General features: G+C 34.7%; 1 protein-coding gene across 3 annotated transcripts; it reads right to left on the reverse strand.

The window, feature by feature from the left end:
* Positions 1–618: 618 nt before the first annotated feature.
* On the reverse strand, positions 619–10,489 carry LOC149729279 (uncharacterized). 3 transcript variants are annotated; one of them, XM_089887426.1, is made up of 16 exons: positions 10,320–10,489; positions 10,082–10,260; positions 9,570–9,706; positions 9,046–9,165; positions 8,669–8,742; positions 8,260–8,320; positions 7,722–7,895; positions 7,381–7,586; positions 6,891–7,025; positions 5,401–5,474; positions 4,975–5,071; positions 4,165–4,416; positions 3,791–3,893; positions 3,477–3,597; positions 1,299–1,341; positions 619–993 (listed from the first exon to the last, which is right to left on the reverse strand). In XM_089887426.1, the coding sequence occupies exons 1-16, from the start codon at positions 10,421–10,423 to the stop codon at positions 948–950; spliced, it is 1,926 nt and encodes a 641-aa protein (XP_089743552.1). In that variant the 5' UTR covers positions 10,424–10,489; the 3' UTR covers positions 619–947. The 3 variants fall into 3 exon arrangements, with proteins under 3 accessions (XP_089743552.1, XP_089743550.1, XP_089743549.1); XM_089887424.1 differs by having other exon boundaries at positions 1,299–1,344; positions 10,082–10,257; positions 10,320–10,488; XM_089887423.1 differs by having other exon boundaries at positions 1,299–1,344; positions 10,320–10,488.
* Between the last annotated feature and the right edge of the window lie 2,734 nt (positions 10,490–13,223).

The following is a 13,223-nucleotide window of genomic DNA, read 5'->3' on the forward strand; positions in this document are numbered from 1 at the left end:
AGAAACGAACCAATCACCCACAAAATTACATACAGTGGAACTCGTAAGCATCGGGCACGGCGTTAATGAACAGAACAACCATGTTATAATGACTGTCGTTACCCCGCTATGTGAGGATGAATGGTTAGCATTCATTTATTTACCTGCTTTAGACAAGGAGTATTTTTCTTAGCGGCACTTTTTCATTTCTTTAATCAGTTTACGTCGCACAAGAATGTTTAAAACTAAAAAAGTGGTTTAACAATTCCGCACCAGACCCACTGAAACTTTTTATAAACTATGGTTGGTTGGTAAAAGTTTCACAGCAAACAAGAATTAAACGACAGAAAGCCAGTATTGTTCCAACTATTTCGGAAGTTGGTAAGATCAGAATAAATCGGCTAAGAATTTCGCGAACTAAACACAAAAGAACGAAAACTCCCTTTTTACTCAATGGGTTAAAGGATTCGTCCATGGTATCAAGTTACTCGTCAACAACTCGACCATAAAGTGAGGTCAATCTATTGGTATGGTCACTTACATATGTGGAACCATAGGTTTTGAAAAATATTAAAAAAATTGGAAAAGTTACCCATACTTATCACAACAATGGTATAAAGCAATAATGAAGACACAATGTTAACATGAGTTGTCATTGTTGGCGACACTAGAACGAAGATAAACATGATTGTGACGAACAATAGAATATTTCCTGAATAAATTCTGTATTATTACGTCACAATATCTCTAAGATTCCATGCACGTGACCTCGTCACTCAAGAACATCTATGTTGGTTTGGTGAAGTTGTTGTAAGCAGGGTCCGTATCGCGCAGTGCGCGCTCAAAATCCGGCAATAAGACGTCATAATAAAAGAAGCCGAACGTCTTCGACCGGATTCGTTAAAATGAAATGATCCATGACATTGCGTGAGGTTACCATGGCAACCACGCAAACAAACCTAAACACATCATTTCTCCACGATGTTCTTCAAATTGTTAAGATGGACGATGGCTCTGTGACGAAACAATAAAAATATTTTCGTTAAACAATAAACCTGTTTTGGAAATAAAGGCATTTCCGTGATTTTTGTTGGTTTGTTGAATACGAAGTAACCTGCAAACATTGTGATAACTTTTAATACACGATACAGTTATTGGTTGCTATTTAAAGGGGTGTAACCGTCATCATGTGTATTCATACGTAACTGAATACATTGTTAAACACAAGCATTCAATAGAAAAGAGGAAATTAAACTTCGGATCGTTACGTTACAATGGCTTATTATTATGAGAATAAATATGAAATTTTCCGAACTTACTTTTCGAGGGATTTCTGTCCGTTGAACGACGTACGCTGGTGTTCTTCTGGTAAAATATGGAGTTAAAATACAATTTTCAAATATTAAAATATAAAGCGACGATAACGAATAGACTACACAAGTTAACCCTTTACAAAATAATTCCAAATTTACTTTTTTTATTTGAAATAATAGTTTTGACGTCGTTTACGAACGTAAGTCGTCGGTTAACAATTACAATAGGTAAGTACGAGGCGCCACGGCCATGTTGACCAGTGTATATCAAATGCGGTGTTTCTGTTAACTACAAATTTAGTAGCGTGGCTTCGTTCTGATTGAATAAAGTAAAAAGGAAGCCGGGGACGTGCATCGTGGCCAGCGTCGAGTTACATCAAACATATTCTACAATTTGTAAAAGGTTTATTTGGGAATTGGGATAAACTTTCAAACCGAACCGGGTTTTTAAAATCTTTTAAGTGTTTTTCCATAGACAACGATGAGGTAAAAGTTTGTCCAATGTCCATGGAGATTACGCTTCGAAACCGAAGGAAGAAAACAAATCTTTCGCTCTGTTATTTCAATTGTGATGTGATAATCGAAATAAAGGAACTCGAAGATTCGTTTCAAGTGGTGATTGTGACGTCATAAGAGAACAGCGCGCCGCGTCAACCGATGTGAATATTGTGGAATATTGGGCGACGAAGGAATACGACGGATGAAATATATGGCATAGAAATGTCATTATATCTGTTGCTACGTTCGTGTAAACTATATACAACATCTGAACTAATTAATCGTATTGCTTGTGTATGCATTTCCAGGATTGTGTTTTAACGACTGTTGTTTTGTTGATATATCCTGTATGTAGGTTCCTGTACATTTACCCTCGTGTATTTATAACTTTGTTTCAATTAAATATAAGTTATTGAATTGGTGGGTTATGAGTGTGTTTAACGACTGTCGTTTTGTCGCCATATCTCGTATTTTCGTTTCTGTGCATTTATTTGATCTTCGCCAACGTAAAAAAAATGTTTGAAATAATTCAAGTACTTTGATACATCTCGTGTTTTGGTTTTATTATGACGTAACGATGCATGATCATCACGTGAACAATGTATTTTGGAATGGATACCCAGTTTCATTATGACGTAAATAAAGATAAAGGTAACGTCAGAGACTCAAGAGTGGTTACGCATGACGTCAATCTCGTGAAGATCTCGTGACGTCTCAGGTCATTTAACGCCACATTCCATTGTTACGTGGGTAAGTCGGTAAAAGGTAAAGTTTTTGCGTAACAATGCAAACTATGATTCAACACACGCGAATTTTTTTAATTTTCGAAAAAAAGGTTCAATTTCAAAAGTTAAAAATAATAATTTACACCTTAAATATTTAAAGTCTTGTAACATGTTATTTATGGTTATTAACTGTGGTTTTAAAATCCCTAATATTAAACTGCTTTAAAAGCGAGTATTTCCAAATCCCAAACAACATTTTATATTTTCTATTGTGACTGTTCCTTGAGATACATTGTGTTTTGGTTCTTCCGGAAAATATTTTATTCAGTGAATAAATTCTGTTGGGTTTAAATTGAACAAGTTCATTGTATTGTTGGCAATTCTTGGATAAATAATTGAACAATTGTGTTTATCTCGTAATAATGTGGTTATGACGTCACAATGGTTGTCAATCCTTATTAATGTGGTTTATGACATCATAATCGTTTGTTCAACATTGTTACATCATAATAGAAGGATTATGCTTGTTATATGAAGCTTTGTAATCTCATTGTTACAAGGATTCACATATGGTTGTCATGGCGATGGTTTATAAATAAACAAAACATTTGGTGCGAACTTGGTTTGACCTTGGACGATTGTTACATCATAAGTATGTTTGTTACATTCAATTAAACTCTACTTAACAGATTTAGGTTTTATTCTAGTTTTTGATTCAACAAAGGCCACTCACAAGTTCAAAATTCATAATAAAATATTTGAATGTAGCGATTATCCTTCATCCTGTGTTACTACTATACCAATAAGTTGCCACTTATTTCATTAAAACTTATGAAAAAATCTTTTAAACGAAATCTAAGCATTTATAACAAATATAACCATTGTTGTTTCTAGCTCATTAGCACCATCTAGCAGTTACAATTTTAAAACATCACATTCACACATTATGACATCATAATACCTTGATTGTAATCCCCTGCCCCACATTGTGATGTCATACCCTGCAATGTGAAGATCATATTCTTGAGCGCTTCCACCGAACCTGGGTGGTTCCCCCCACTTAAGCTTGTGTTATTGGATTTCTATGAACGATACAAAAGTAAAAACAATACATAATAATAATGATGTGAGAATACAATGTTGAAATTTAACTAATCCTAGTCAGATCTGATTTGGACCAATATTGTCAGCATTGTTATAATATTATAAATTTACTGATGACATCACAAACTTACTGATGACATCACAAACGTAATGATGACATCACAAACTTACCGATGACATCATACATTCTTCCATGAAACCTTTGACGGCAAGGGGTTTCCCCTCCATGCAGAACGACACCGATATATGAGACGAAGTATCACTTCCACTTTTTCTTGGGGAGGAAATAATTGAGTTTGATCATTTTTATACTTTAAGGAATACTATGACTTAGGAGCCATGTGGGCCCAAGTTAACTTGTATTTAGGTACGAGTGCATCTCTGTGACACCATAGAGGAAAAACGCAGCTGGGCAACAACAGTCCTTAACCAAGGGTGTTCTGTTTCATACACCTTGTGTCTGCTTACAAGTTACCAATGTTACTTTGTGGATAATTGATTTATGTGATTTAAGTTATTGCTCTTTATCGCAGTATAGTGGCCACCTTTTTACAGGAAGTCGCTCCCACGTTCGTTCTACATCAAGGATCTCATCCGTGCTTGTCGGGCTGACACTCGGTGTCACCGAGCGATGGATAAACGGGGTTCGCCCAGCGTGCATCGTCGAGGTGGTGTTAGTGGGTGTGGTGGGGGGGTCAAGCACATGCCCCCAATCTGTCTCCTTATTGGTTGATACTTCATGGTTGAGTGGGTTTGATAACAACACGTCGGTAGCTGAGGTTGAGGGTGCATCGGATCTGTGGGGAATGTAAGTTTGTCAGTTAGAGCAACAAGACCATATGGTTTCGAGGCTTGATGCTGCTACCATTGTTGACATATGTTATGTTGGGCAAAACACTTAACAGCAATTGCTCCAACCCAGTGGTCACTAATGTGTTGTCTAAATTATCAGCAATACAAAAAAATCTCAAAAAATATTAATCTACAAAGTTACATACATAGTAACTCGTAAGCGGCACAAGGTGTATGAAATGTCTGTCGCTGTGGCATAGTGGTTAGCGCGCCTGCCTGTAACCATTAGAGTAATGGGTTCAAGGCTCGTCGCTGCTACCACTGTGGACGTATGTGTCCTTGGGCAAGACACTTAATGACAATTGCTCCAACCCAGTAGTCACTAATGGGTTGTCCAAATTATCAGCCATACATAAAAAATAATCACCCACAAAGTAACATACATGGTAAATAGTAAGCTGGCACGAGGTGTTAAACCCGTGTGACAATGACTGTCGTTTTCCAGCCACGCGATGCTAAAAAAGTTACATTCACTTCTCCACAACACAAGCAAAGCAACTTACTGTAAAGTATTGTAGCTCATATCGATGAACCTTCGATCATCAATCAACCTCATTGCTTCTGATATATTGTCGGTTGTGAGCACGGAGGTGTTTAATGCTGTGTTGGTGAAATGTGGTTTGCATTGTGATATATGGATATTATTAATATGAGATATATAATGAAACTATATACAGAAAACATACACAAGTTATACCAGTAAACCACTGCCAGTAATTTAACTTCAACAATCAAGTCATATTATCACATCCTAAATCCCTTGTTTCAATTATTTAGTGGTCTACATTGACACAACCAATTTTGTTTTCATTTATACTTTTAAAGTTAAATTTAAATATTTTCTTTATATATTATCCTTTTCATTCAAATTATTTGTAGCATATTGATAGAGGCACGGTGGTATAAAACAGAGTTTATAAACAGCAAACTTTTATTTGGAGAAGTTGATTGCTGTCTTGTTGTTGAGTAAGATGTTTCATCATTTTGATAAGTGTTGTGTGGTCTGGAAATAAAGTTTATAGGAAACTTTGGTTACAACAATATAAAGACAAACGTATGGAGAGGGAGATATCATCTTTATTTACAAGCACTAAGCAGTGTTAATATATTTACTAATTAAACACGTTAGTGGTCATATAGATCCTTTTTCGTCGAACAGTTGTTCTTGGCTTTGTTGTTGTTGTTGTTGTTGCGGATAGGGCGATTATTTTCCGCATTATCCTAATTCTCAATTCTAGCATTTTTCTTTAATCTCTTGATTGAAATCAAATTGTAATATATATTTCTAATTTTTAGACTGAATTTTCAGATTTAAAACCGCACGATGAGCGATTAATTAACGATTACTTTCCTCATGCACTTTACATAACGGAAACACTGTCTGGAGTTTGGCGGGAAACGACGGCACGTGTATCCACACAATGATTCACAACTGAATCAAACTATTAGCATTTAAGTGGGGACGCATTAAATGCACTACTCTTATACCGTATTATCATTAATCGTAATTGAAACATTGTTTTTAATTCAACATCATATGATTAATAATAACTTCTAACATTACTTAATTACTGCGTGATTACGGTTCGTCAAAATTCATGAAAACAAACGTTTTCAAGCGACGACAACGTTAACTAGTGTAAGTTTACAATAAACACATGGTACAGGAGTTGTACAAAGCGTATTTACACATATTCTTTACCAATCACTCAATCCTCATACGTCATAAGTTTCATTAGTTATAATACATGTATAAATACATTCTGCCTACTGCTCTGCAGTCACCAATGGCGACTAGAACCCGTTTTGTTGGTTACTTCAGATTTGTTTTTGATCGAGCCCAGTCGACCGTTGTAGTAAAAGGATTAACTAATATAGCAGGGTGGGGGTAGATGGGATACCTTTTCATTTTGTTTTCTCTTTTCATTTGGTAGTAAACAAAGAACATTTAATGAATTATAAAACCGTATCTTCACGACTTCCACAGACCATTGTTAATTGTTTAAAACACGATCAGGCTATTTGGATATTATGTGTTACAGGTGTCCCATCTTCCCCGACTCTACTATCTTATGCTAATTAGTTTAAAACGTGTTCATTCATTAGATCTGTGATCTCTTGTTTCCATTTATTTATTCTCGCATGGCAGGGCAATGTGAGGAGTTTTATCATAGAAGTTCTATTTCATACACCTCGTGGTTGCTTAGGAATTTAGGCAATATATAAATGATCACTTGATTGGAGCCCAAAATGGTGGCAGCACTCAGCCATGTAACCCTAGCACCCACAATTTAGGTGTCATGTTCATACTTTTAAGCAATTTAACTGTCTTGTTGGCAATGTCGAGCACCAAACTCAGTATCCCAAGTAACTATAATGCAGGTGTCAAACCACAGCACCAAATACAACATAACTTCACCTTGTAGAATATTTCTTAGCTGGGGTTGATGGGGCCGACGTGCAACCCCGGGTGTAACGGGAGATCCCCCTGTATGTTGGGGTAAATTGGTCCGGGTTATAACTCGACGATTTTAAATTTCCTTTATGCTTGGACCTGAAATTTGTTTACAATATTTTATGTCTTGTCTCTTGTGAAATATTTACTTCTTTTTTTAAATTGAAAATGTACACCAACTTAGTCATATTTTGTTACGAGCTCATTTTAAAACAGCTCTAACTTTGAAATACAGTTTCATCTGTCAGGGAGAGGCAGAAGGATATCGAAAACTGGAACTTGAGCCAGAGTTGGCTCATTATCCCAAAAAATACAAAACAATATCATGATATATTTGTTTGTTTTAAAGTGGAATATATGAAGCAGCTATGAAATGGTATAAAACTTGAAATCATTGGAGCAAATATTATTTATTAAACAACCGAATCAAAGCATAAAAAATTTATTGTGACACCTGGTGTCGCTGGTTAAATCGAGGTCGGAGAAATGTAACGACTCTTCGTGGTTACGCTTCAATGATTTCCGATTCACCAGGGTTTCTCGTAATTTATCCTCTTTCCTCTTGGCGGCGACAGAGAGTCGTAGAATAAGATCAGAAAGTGAGTTCTGATCAGGACGTGGTGCGACACCAAGTGTTGATTCTGCCGCGGCAAAATCAGCCTAAAAATTCATCAAAGTATGTTGAAAATAAAGTTATGCTACTCAATATTAAAATGACATAATAAATTTATGTTAGTTAGGAATATTGTTAAACAAACTTTATCACTGCTGTTAAACAGTGATTCCATAACCTACCTTCAGATCATCAACTAATCTTAATGTTCTTTGTAAATCTTCAAACTGAGATTTAGTTTGTGCATCACTGAAACCAAAGTCTGTAGATTGGTCATCACTGGAAGTATTTGCCGACTCATCATAACCACGATGAGCTGAGTCATAACGAACACGAGGTGTGGTTGATGTAGATGACTAGGGAAGGGATTGTTGAGTTGAATAAATATTATAACAAGTAACATGAATAAGTAAATCAAGGACTATTTACAGCTACTTACAAAAGTATGACTTTTATTTTGTTTTCAGAGAGTTTGAATAAACAAATGTAATTTTTTTTTATTGTTTGATAAGGAAACAACAGTTGTTAACGCAGGTGTTCTGCTTCATACACCTCGTTTTTATTTACCACAAATCCATTTACACCTAAGATGATCTATATTATAGTTCCTAATCCAAAGCGACACACATATATATCAACAGAACTAAGCAAGATACATGAGCAGTTGTGGTGTTCGGTTCCACACACCTTGTGTCAATCAAACTTTACAAAGCAACAGACCTGAGCTGAAGTTGTTTCATCTTCGCTGTAAAATTTCAAAACTTTCCTTGGTTTTCTTCTTCTAAGAAGAAACAAATGTAATATAGAAATTATGAGGTAATTGGACTCTCTGCTCTCTCTGGCATACATTCCAGATTCCCTGGCGTGCTATTATAGGATCTAACCCATGACCCACATAGAATACGATACAAAAAACAAAATTTTTATTGAGGTGTCAACTCCGGCCAAAAACCCAGCTCTGCTTACATGTCTCACTTTAGGACCTCATCCATATAGAATAAAATGTCACTGAATGCGCAAATACAATGTTGCGGTAATGGGCCAACTCGGGGCTAAATCTCAAGTCCCATGGCGTTCCTCTCTTTAGTAATCCATATAGAACAAATATATAGAATCACAATAAACTTACCTGTTGTGTGATGAATATTTTGATGGATAAGAAGACACCGTGTCCCATGACGTTGTTGATTCAGTGTCAGATATCTAAAAACACACATGTTAACATAAACATGAATAAGTATAGTGTTGTGGGGTGGCTGGCATCCCAATTTTTGAATCAGGTGTGACATCATATGTTTCTGACCCTGGTTTTATGCTTAAACAGATTTTACCCTGCTGTTAGGTGTCTATACAAACAAGCAGAGCCAAGTACAATGCATTCACTACATTAATCAATGAGGTTTGACAACTATGAGTATAACTGTATTTTATCAATGTCACTTCAGATTTTACAAACTCAAAAACATGATCTTTCTATATAAAATAATGCTCAATATTATTACTCACTGAGACGTCTGTGACATCATAATCACGATTATCTACAATTGGAAGTTGTGATTGTGATGAACGGAATTCATTGTTAAGGTTTCTTCGATATTTTACAGATGTTTCTACATTCAATGTTGGCTGAAGGAAAAATAAAGTTTTAAAGTGTAATATGGAAGAAAAAAAAGAATTTTAAATTTATGTTAAGCAGTAAAATTTACACAAAACAGGCAGTAACATAATAATAATTATGCTGCCTGTTTTGTATAAATTTATTCATTATGAAGTTTGGTAAAGAATTTTTTACTATTTAAGCAAGTATTTAGTGAAGTCATGTTTCAGATATTATACTAAGATAACAATTTATTTATCCTCATGTGGCAGGCAATGGCAGGCGTTATTAGACGGATGTTCAGTTTTATACACCTTGTGCCCGCTTACAAGTTAGCACGTATGTGAATAAATTGTCCTTGTACATCAGCACTCCTTATAACACGGGTGTGTTGGCATGAATATGATTAAATATCAACAGAATGTTTAAACACCATGTTCTTATCCTGGTTGTTGTGAGATATCAACAAATCATCCATGTCAACATTTCCATTGACATTCACATCATCGGTGTACGAGGTCGGCAACAATTCCTTGGCAAGTCGGATCTCCTTCTCGATGGTTGAAGAACCTGGGATATAAGTTGTTTAAACAATAGTTTTATTAATATTAATTAAACAATTTAATTAAAATGTTATTTCTTTTAATTAGAAGATAAATGCCATTTATTATACAAGTTATAAATATTGTATCCTGTGTGTTGGGATATTAAAATGTCAGTCTTACCTCCTAATTCCACATGTATACCAACATAAAGACCTCACCAATAAAAAATAGAAAATTATGTATACATCGATATAGAGAAGTGAAATATGGCAAACATTAAATTATTGCATCATTCTATTTAAGGATATGGTTTAAGCATTCAAAGTATGCAGACCAGAGTTGCCCATTACCCAAACACACAAACCCAGCCAATAAATATAAAGTACAATAAAATACAAACCCGTGTTTTGTCTCAGCCTTCTTGCTTCACGTTTGATCGGCGTGTTCGTGCAATTCTCTGTGAGTGACTTAGCGAGATTCCATGTTTGTTCTTTGTCGTAATTCTGGATGTAATTCTCCAAGACTTTGGAAGCTGACTTGTACATTTTGTTATTGTACTGGATTTTATAAGGAGACCTTCTGGTTAAAAAGGAAAAATTCAAAACTTACTATTTCAAACGACATAATTAATAACTTACTTTGTATTTATATTATTTCTATCTCCACCTCCCAACACCTCGTCTCGCATGAATAAACTTGTTACCGTAGAAACAGTGGGACTTTCTCTGCCATTGTTTCGCATTATTTTTATCAAATATATTAAACTATAATAAAAAAACTAAATTCCTGAAATAAATAAACTATGTTTATAAATAATATATGTTAGATGTTGAGTAAACTCTTTTATCTATGGTACTTTTGTTTTTTGTGTAAATATATTTTTATTTTATCTCCTAATTTGTTATAACCTCATAGTTTTTTCTATTTTACTTTTGTTCGATTCTGTAATTGAAGGGACAAAATAAAGTTACTCTACGTATATATCATATATGATTTATAAAGATTATTAAACAGTTAATGCAAACTGTAACAAACTACTCATTATTACATGGATTAACATTGAACTAATATCTTTCAACTGCATATAGGTACCAACACTGGCATCAATCACATTCACTTTATCAGGACATAATTATTCTTCCGGCTTCTAACAAACTGTAAATATCATTCTATGTGAAAGTAAAATATGTAACTGCTAAAAAAGTTTTAAATAAAATTTTGAAAGATGCTTCAAGAGCTTTTCAATTTATTTGTTGATGTTTGTTCACTGTTTATACCATAAACATTATTCACAACAACTTCAATCATTCAAAGTATCAAATTACTTTGGTAAACCATCACCACTATTCATACAACAGACGTTGGTAACAAATATAATTGATACATTCAACACAATTGTAATTTAATACTGTGTGTGAAATAAAGTAACTTCAACTAAATATCTTGTTAAACGCTGTGTTTTTAACCTATAGTTCGTTTTGTTGATTTATTTACAACGACAACGAATAATTAATAGTAAAACGTTAGGTTAAAATTACAATAATATAAACAACTGCATTTATACCTCTGCCATTTTCCCGTCTTTTCTACAAATGTGGCGTAAGTGTTTAAAATATACACATGGGACTCTACAAAGAAGTAGGTACACAGGGTTTAGGGGTTAGGAGTTTGGGGTTAGAGGTTTAAATCTTATGTGTATAAACCGTGAAACTAACTGCTCCCCATAGAATAGAGCAACGTAGTTGTCATCGCCTCCTAGCGGAAAAAGTGTGTCTACTTTTTTGTATAGTCCATGTAAATATATTTAAACATATAGAAATTATTTCTATAATAGAATAAAATACATTTGTTCTATAATGGAATTTATTCTATAATAGAATACATTTAGGGTACACACATAATATATACTAAGCTTCGCATTAGGTGACAAATATAGAAAACAATAAAGGATCTCCCCACCAATTAAAAGTAATGTATACATTTTACACCCAAAAAAAGTTATTTCCACAACTATAATCAAATTGCTATAAAATCATGCAGCAGAATTCCTCGGTACGTCGCAGATAGGCTGGTGAAAAGTGTTAGAGGTTGGTAGCAAGGGCCAATTGCTAGCTCGCGGGTAACGTAGGTCTCGGTGGGGATGGATTCTTTACCAAGGCCGACTATGTTACTGCCATAATGAATTTATCGTGCACACGCTAAGATTTTCGGTCACTAAACGTTTTAATGTGATTTTAGATACGTTGTTGTTTTTAACAGTAAAAAATTTAAAATGATTACATAGCGGGGAATCCCCATTAACCAAACGCCGGTAAAATACATAGAAATAACAAGACCATTATTTTAACTGGGATACAAAGAAAACAAAACTTGATTTCCTCTTAAATATTAGTTATTCTTAATGATACTAATTTAAATTAAGTTATAAATGATAAAACATTTTTGTGTATGTAAGAAGCAAGTACATATTTAACCTAATAAAACAAGAGAACAAAGCTCTAATGAGTGAGCATATATTTTCCTTTTATTACAACAGTCAACCAAGCTCAATAAACAATTAAACCAGGCACCATTGGTGATTGGAGCTTTTATACATGTATTTATACACTTATATATGTATTTATACATATGTAGCGTTTTCTTCTTTAGACAAAAGTAAGACCGCTCACGAACTCAACCACAAGCAACTGATTTAATTCTTAAGCTATAAAATGCAACGTCACGCCCACGCAATTAACCAATCAACAGCAGCAGCACGCAAAACACAGGAATGTGCCAATAATGTAAAGCCAAGGATGCGGTAAACGAAGGAATGCGGTAATAGCAATTAACTCACGCTCTGTAACTTAACATAGACATAGAATAAAACATAAATCGCGCTCTGAATAGAGGAAATACACAGTTAAGACATAAAACAAATACATAACTATAAGAATTCATCACACATGTAGGCCTATACACTCATGAAGACTTATTAATATGAGGATTATGTGAAGAAAATGTGTGAATGCGCTTTGTACAACTCCTGTATCATGTGTTGGCTTGTAAACTTGAATGTAACTTACTTTAACCTCGCGTGGCCGGTAAACGACAGTCGTTATAACACGGGTTTTAACACCTCGTGCCAGCTTACGAGTTACCATGTATGTTACTTTGTGGGTAATTCTTTTTTTTATATATTGCTGTTAATTTGGACAACCCATTAGTGACCACTAGGTTGGAGCAATTGCCGTTAAGTGTCTTGCCCAAAGACACATACGCCCACAATGGTAGCAGTGACGAGCCTTGAACCCAATACCTCTGCGCTACAGGCATGCGCGCTAACCACTACGCCGGTACTTACACTACTTCACCTTGTCGTCGCTTAAAAACGTTTGTTTTCGTGAGTTTGCACAAACTTTATACTCGAAGTAATTAGGTAACGTTAGAAACTTACCAAAAAATTATGTTTTAATTACGATATGATAATAAGGTATAGTTTTCTCAATGCGTAAGTGCGGGCATATAATAATAATGGTTAACACGCTACAAACATAACATTC

This window comes from Ciona robusta, chromosome 10 (assembly GCF_009617815.1).
Source record: "Ciona robusta chromosome 10, ASM961781v2".
Classification (NCBI taxonomy): domain Eukaryota; kingdom Metazoa; phylum Chordata; class Ascidiacea; order Phlebobranchia; family Cionidae; genus Ciona; species Ciona robusta.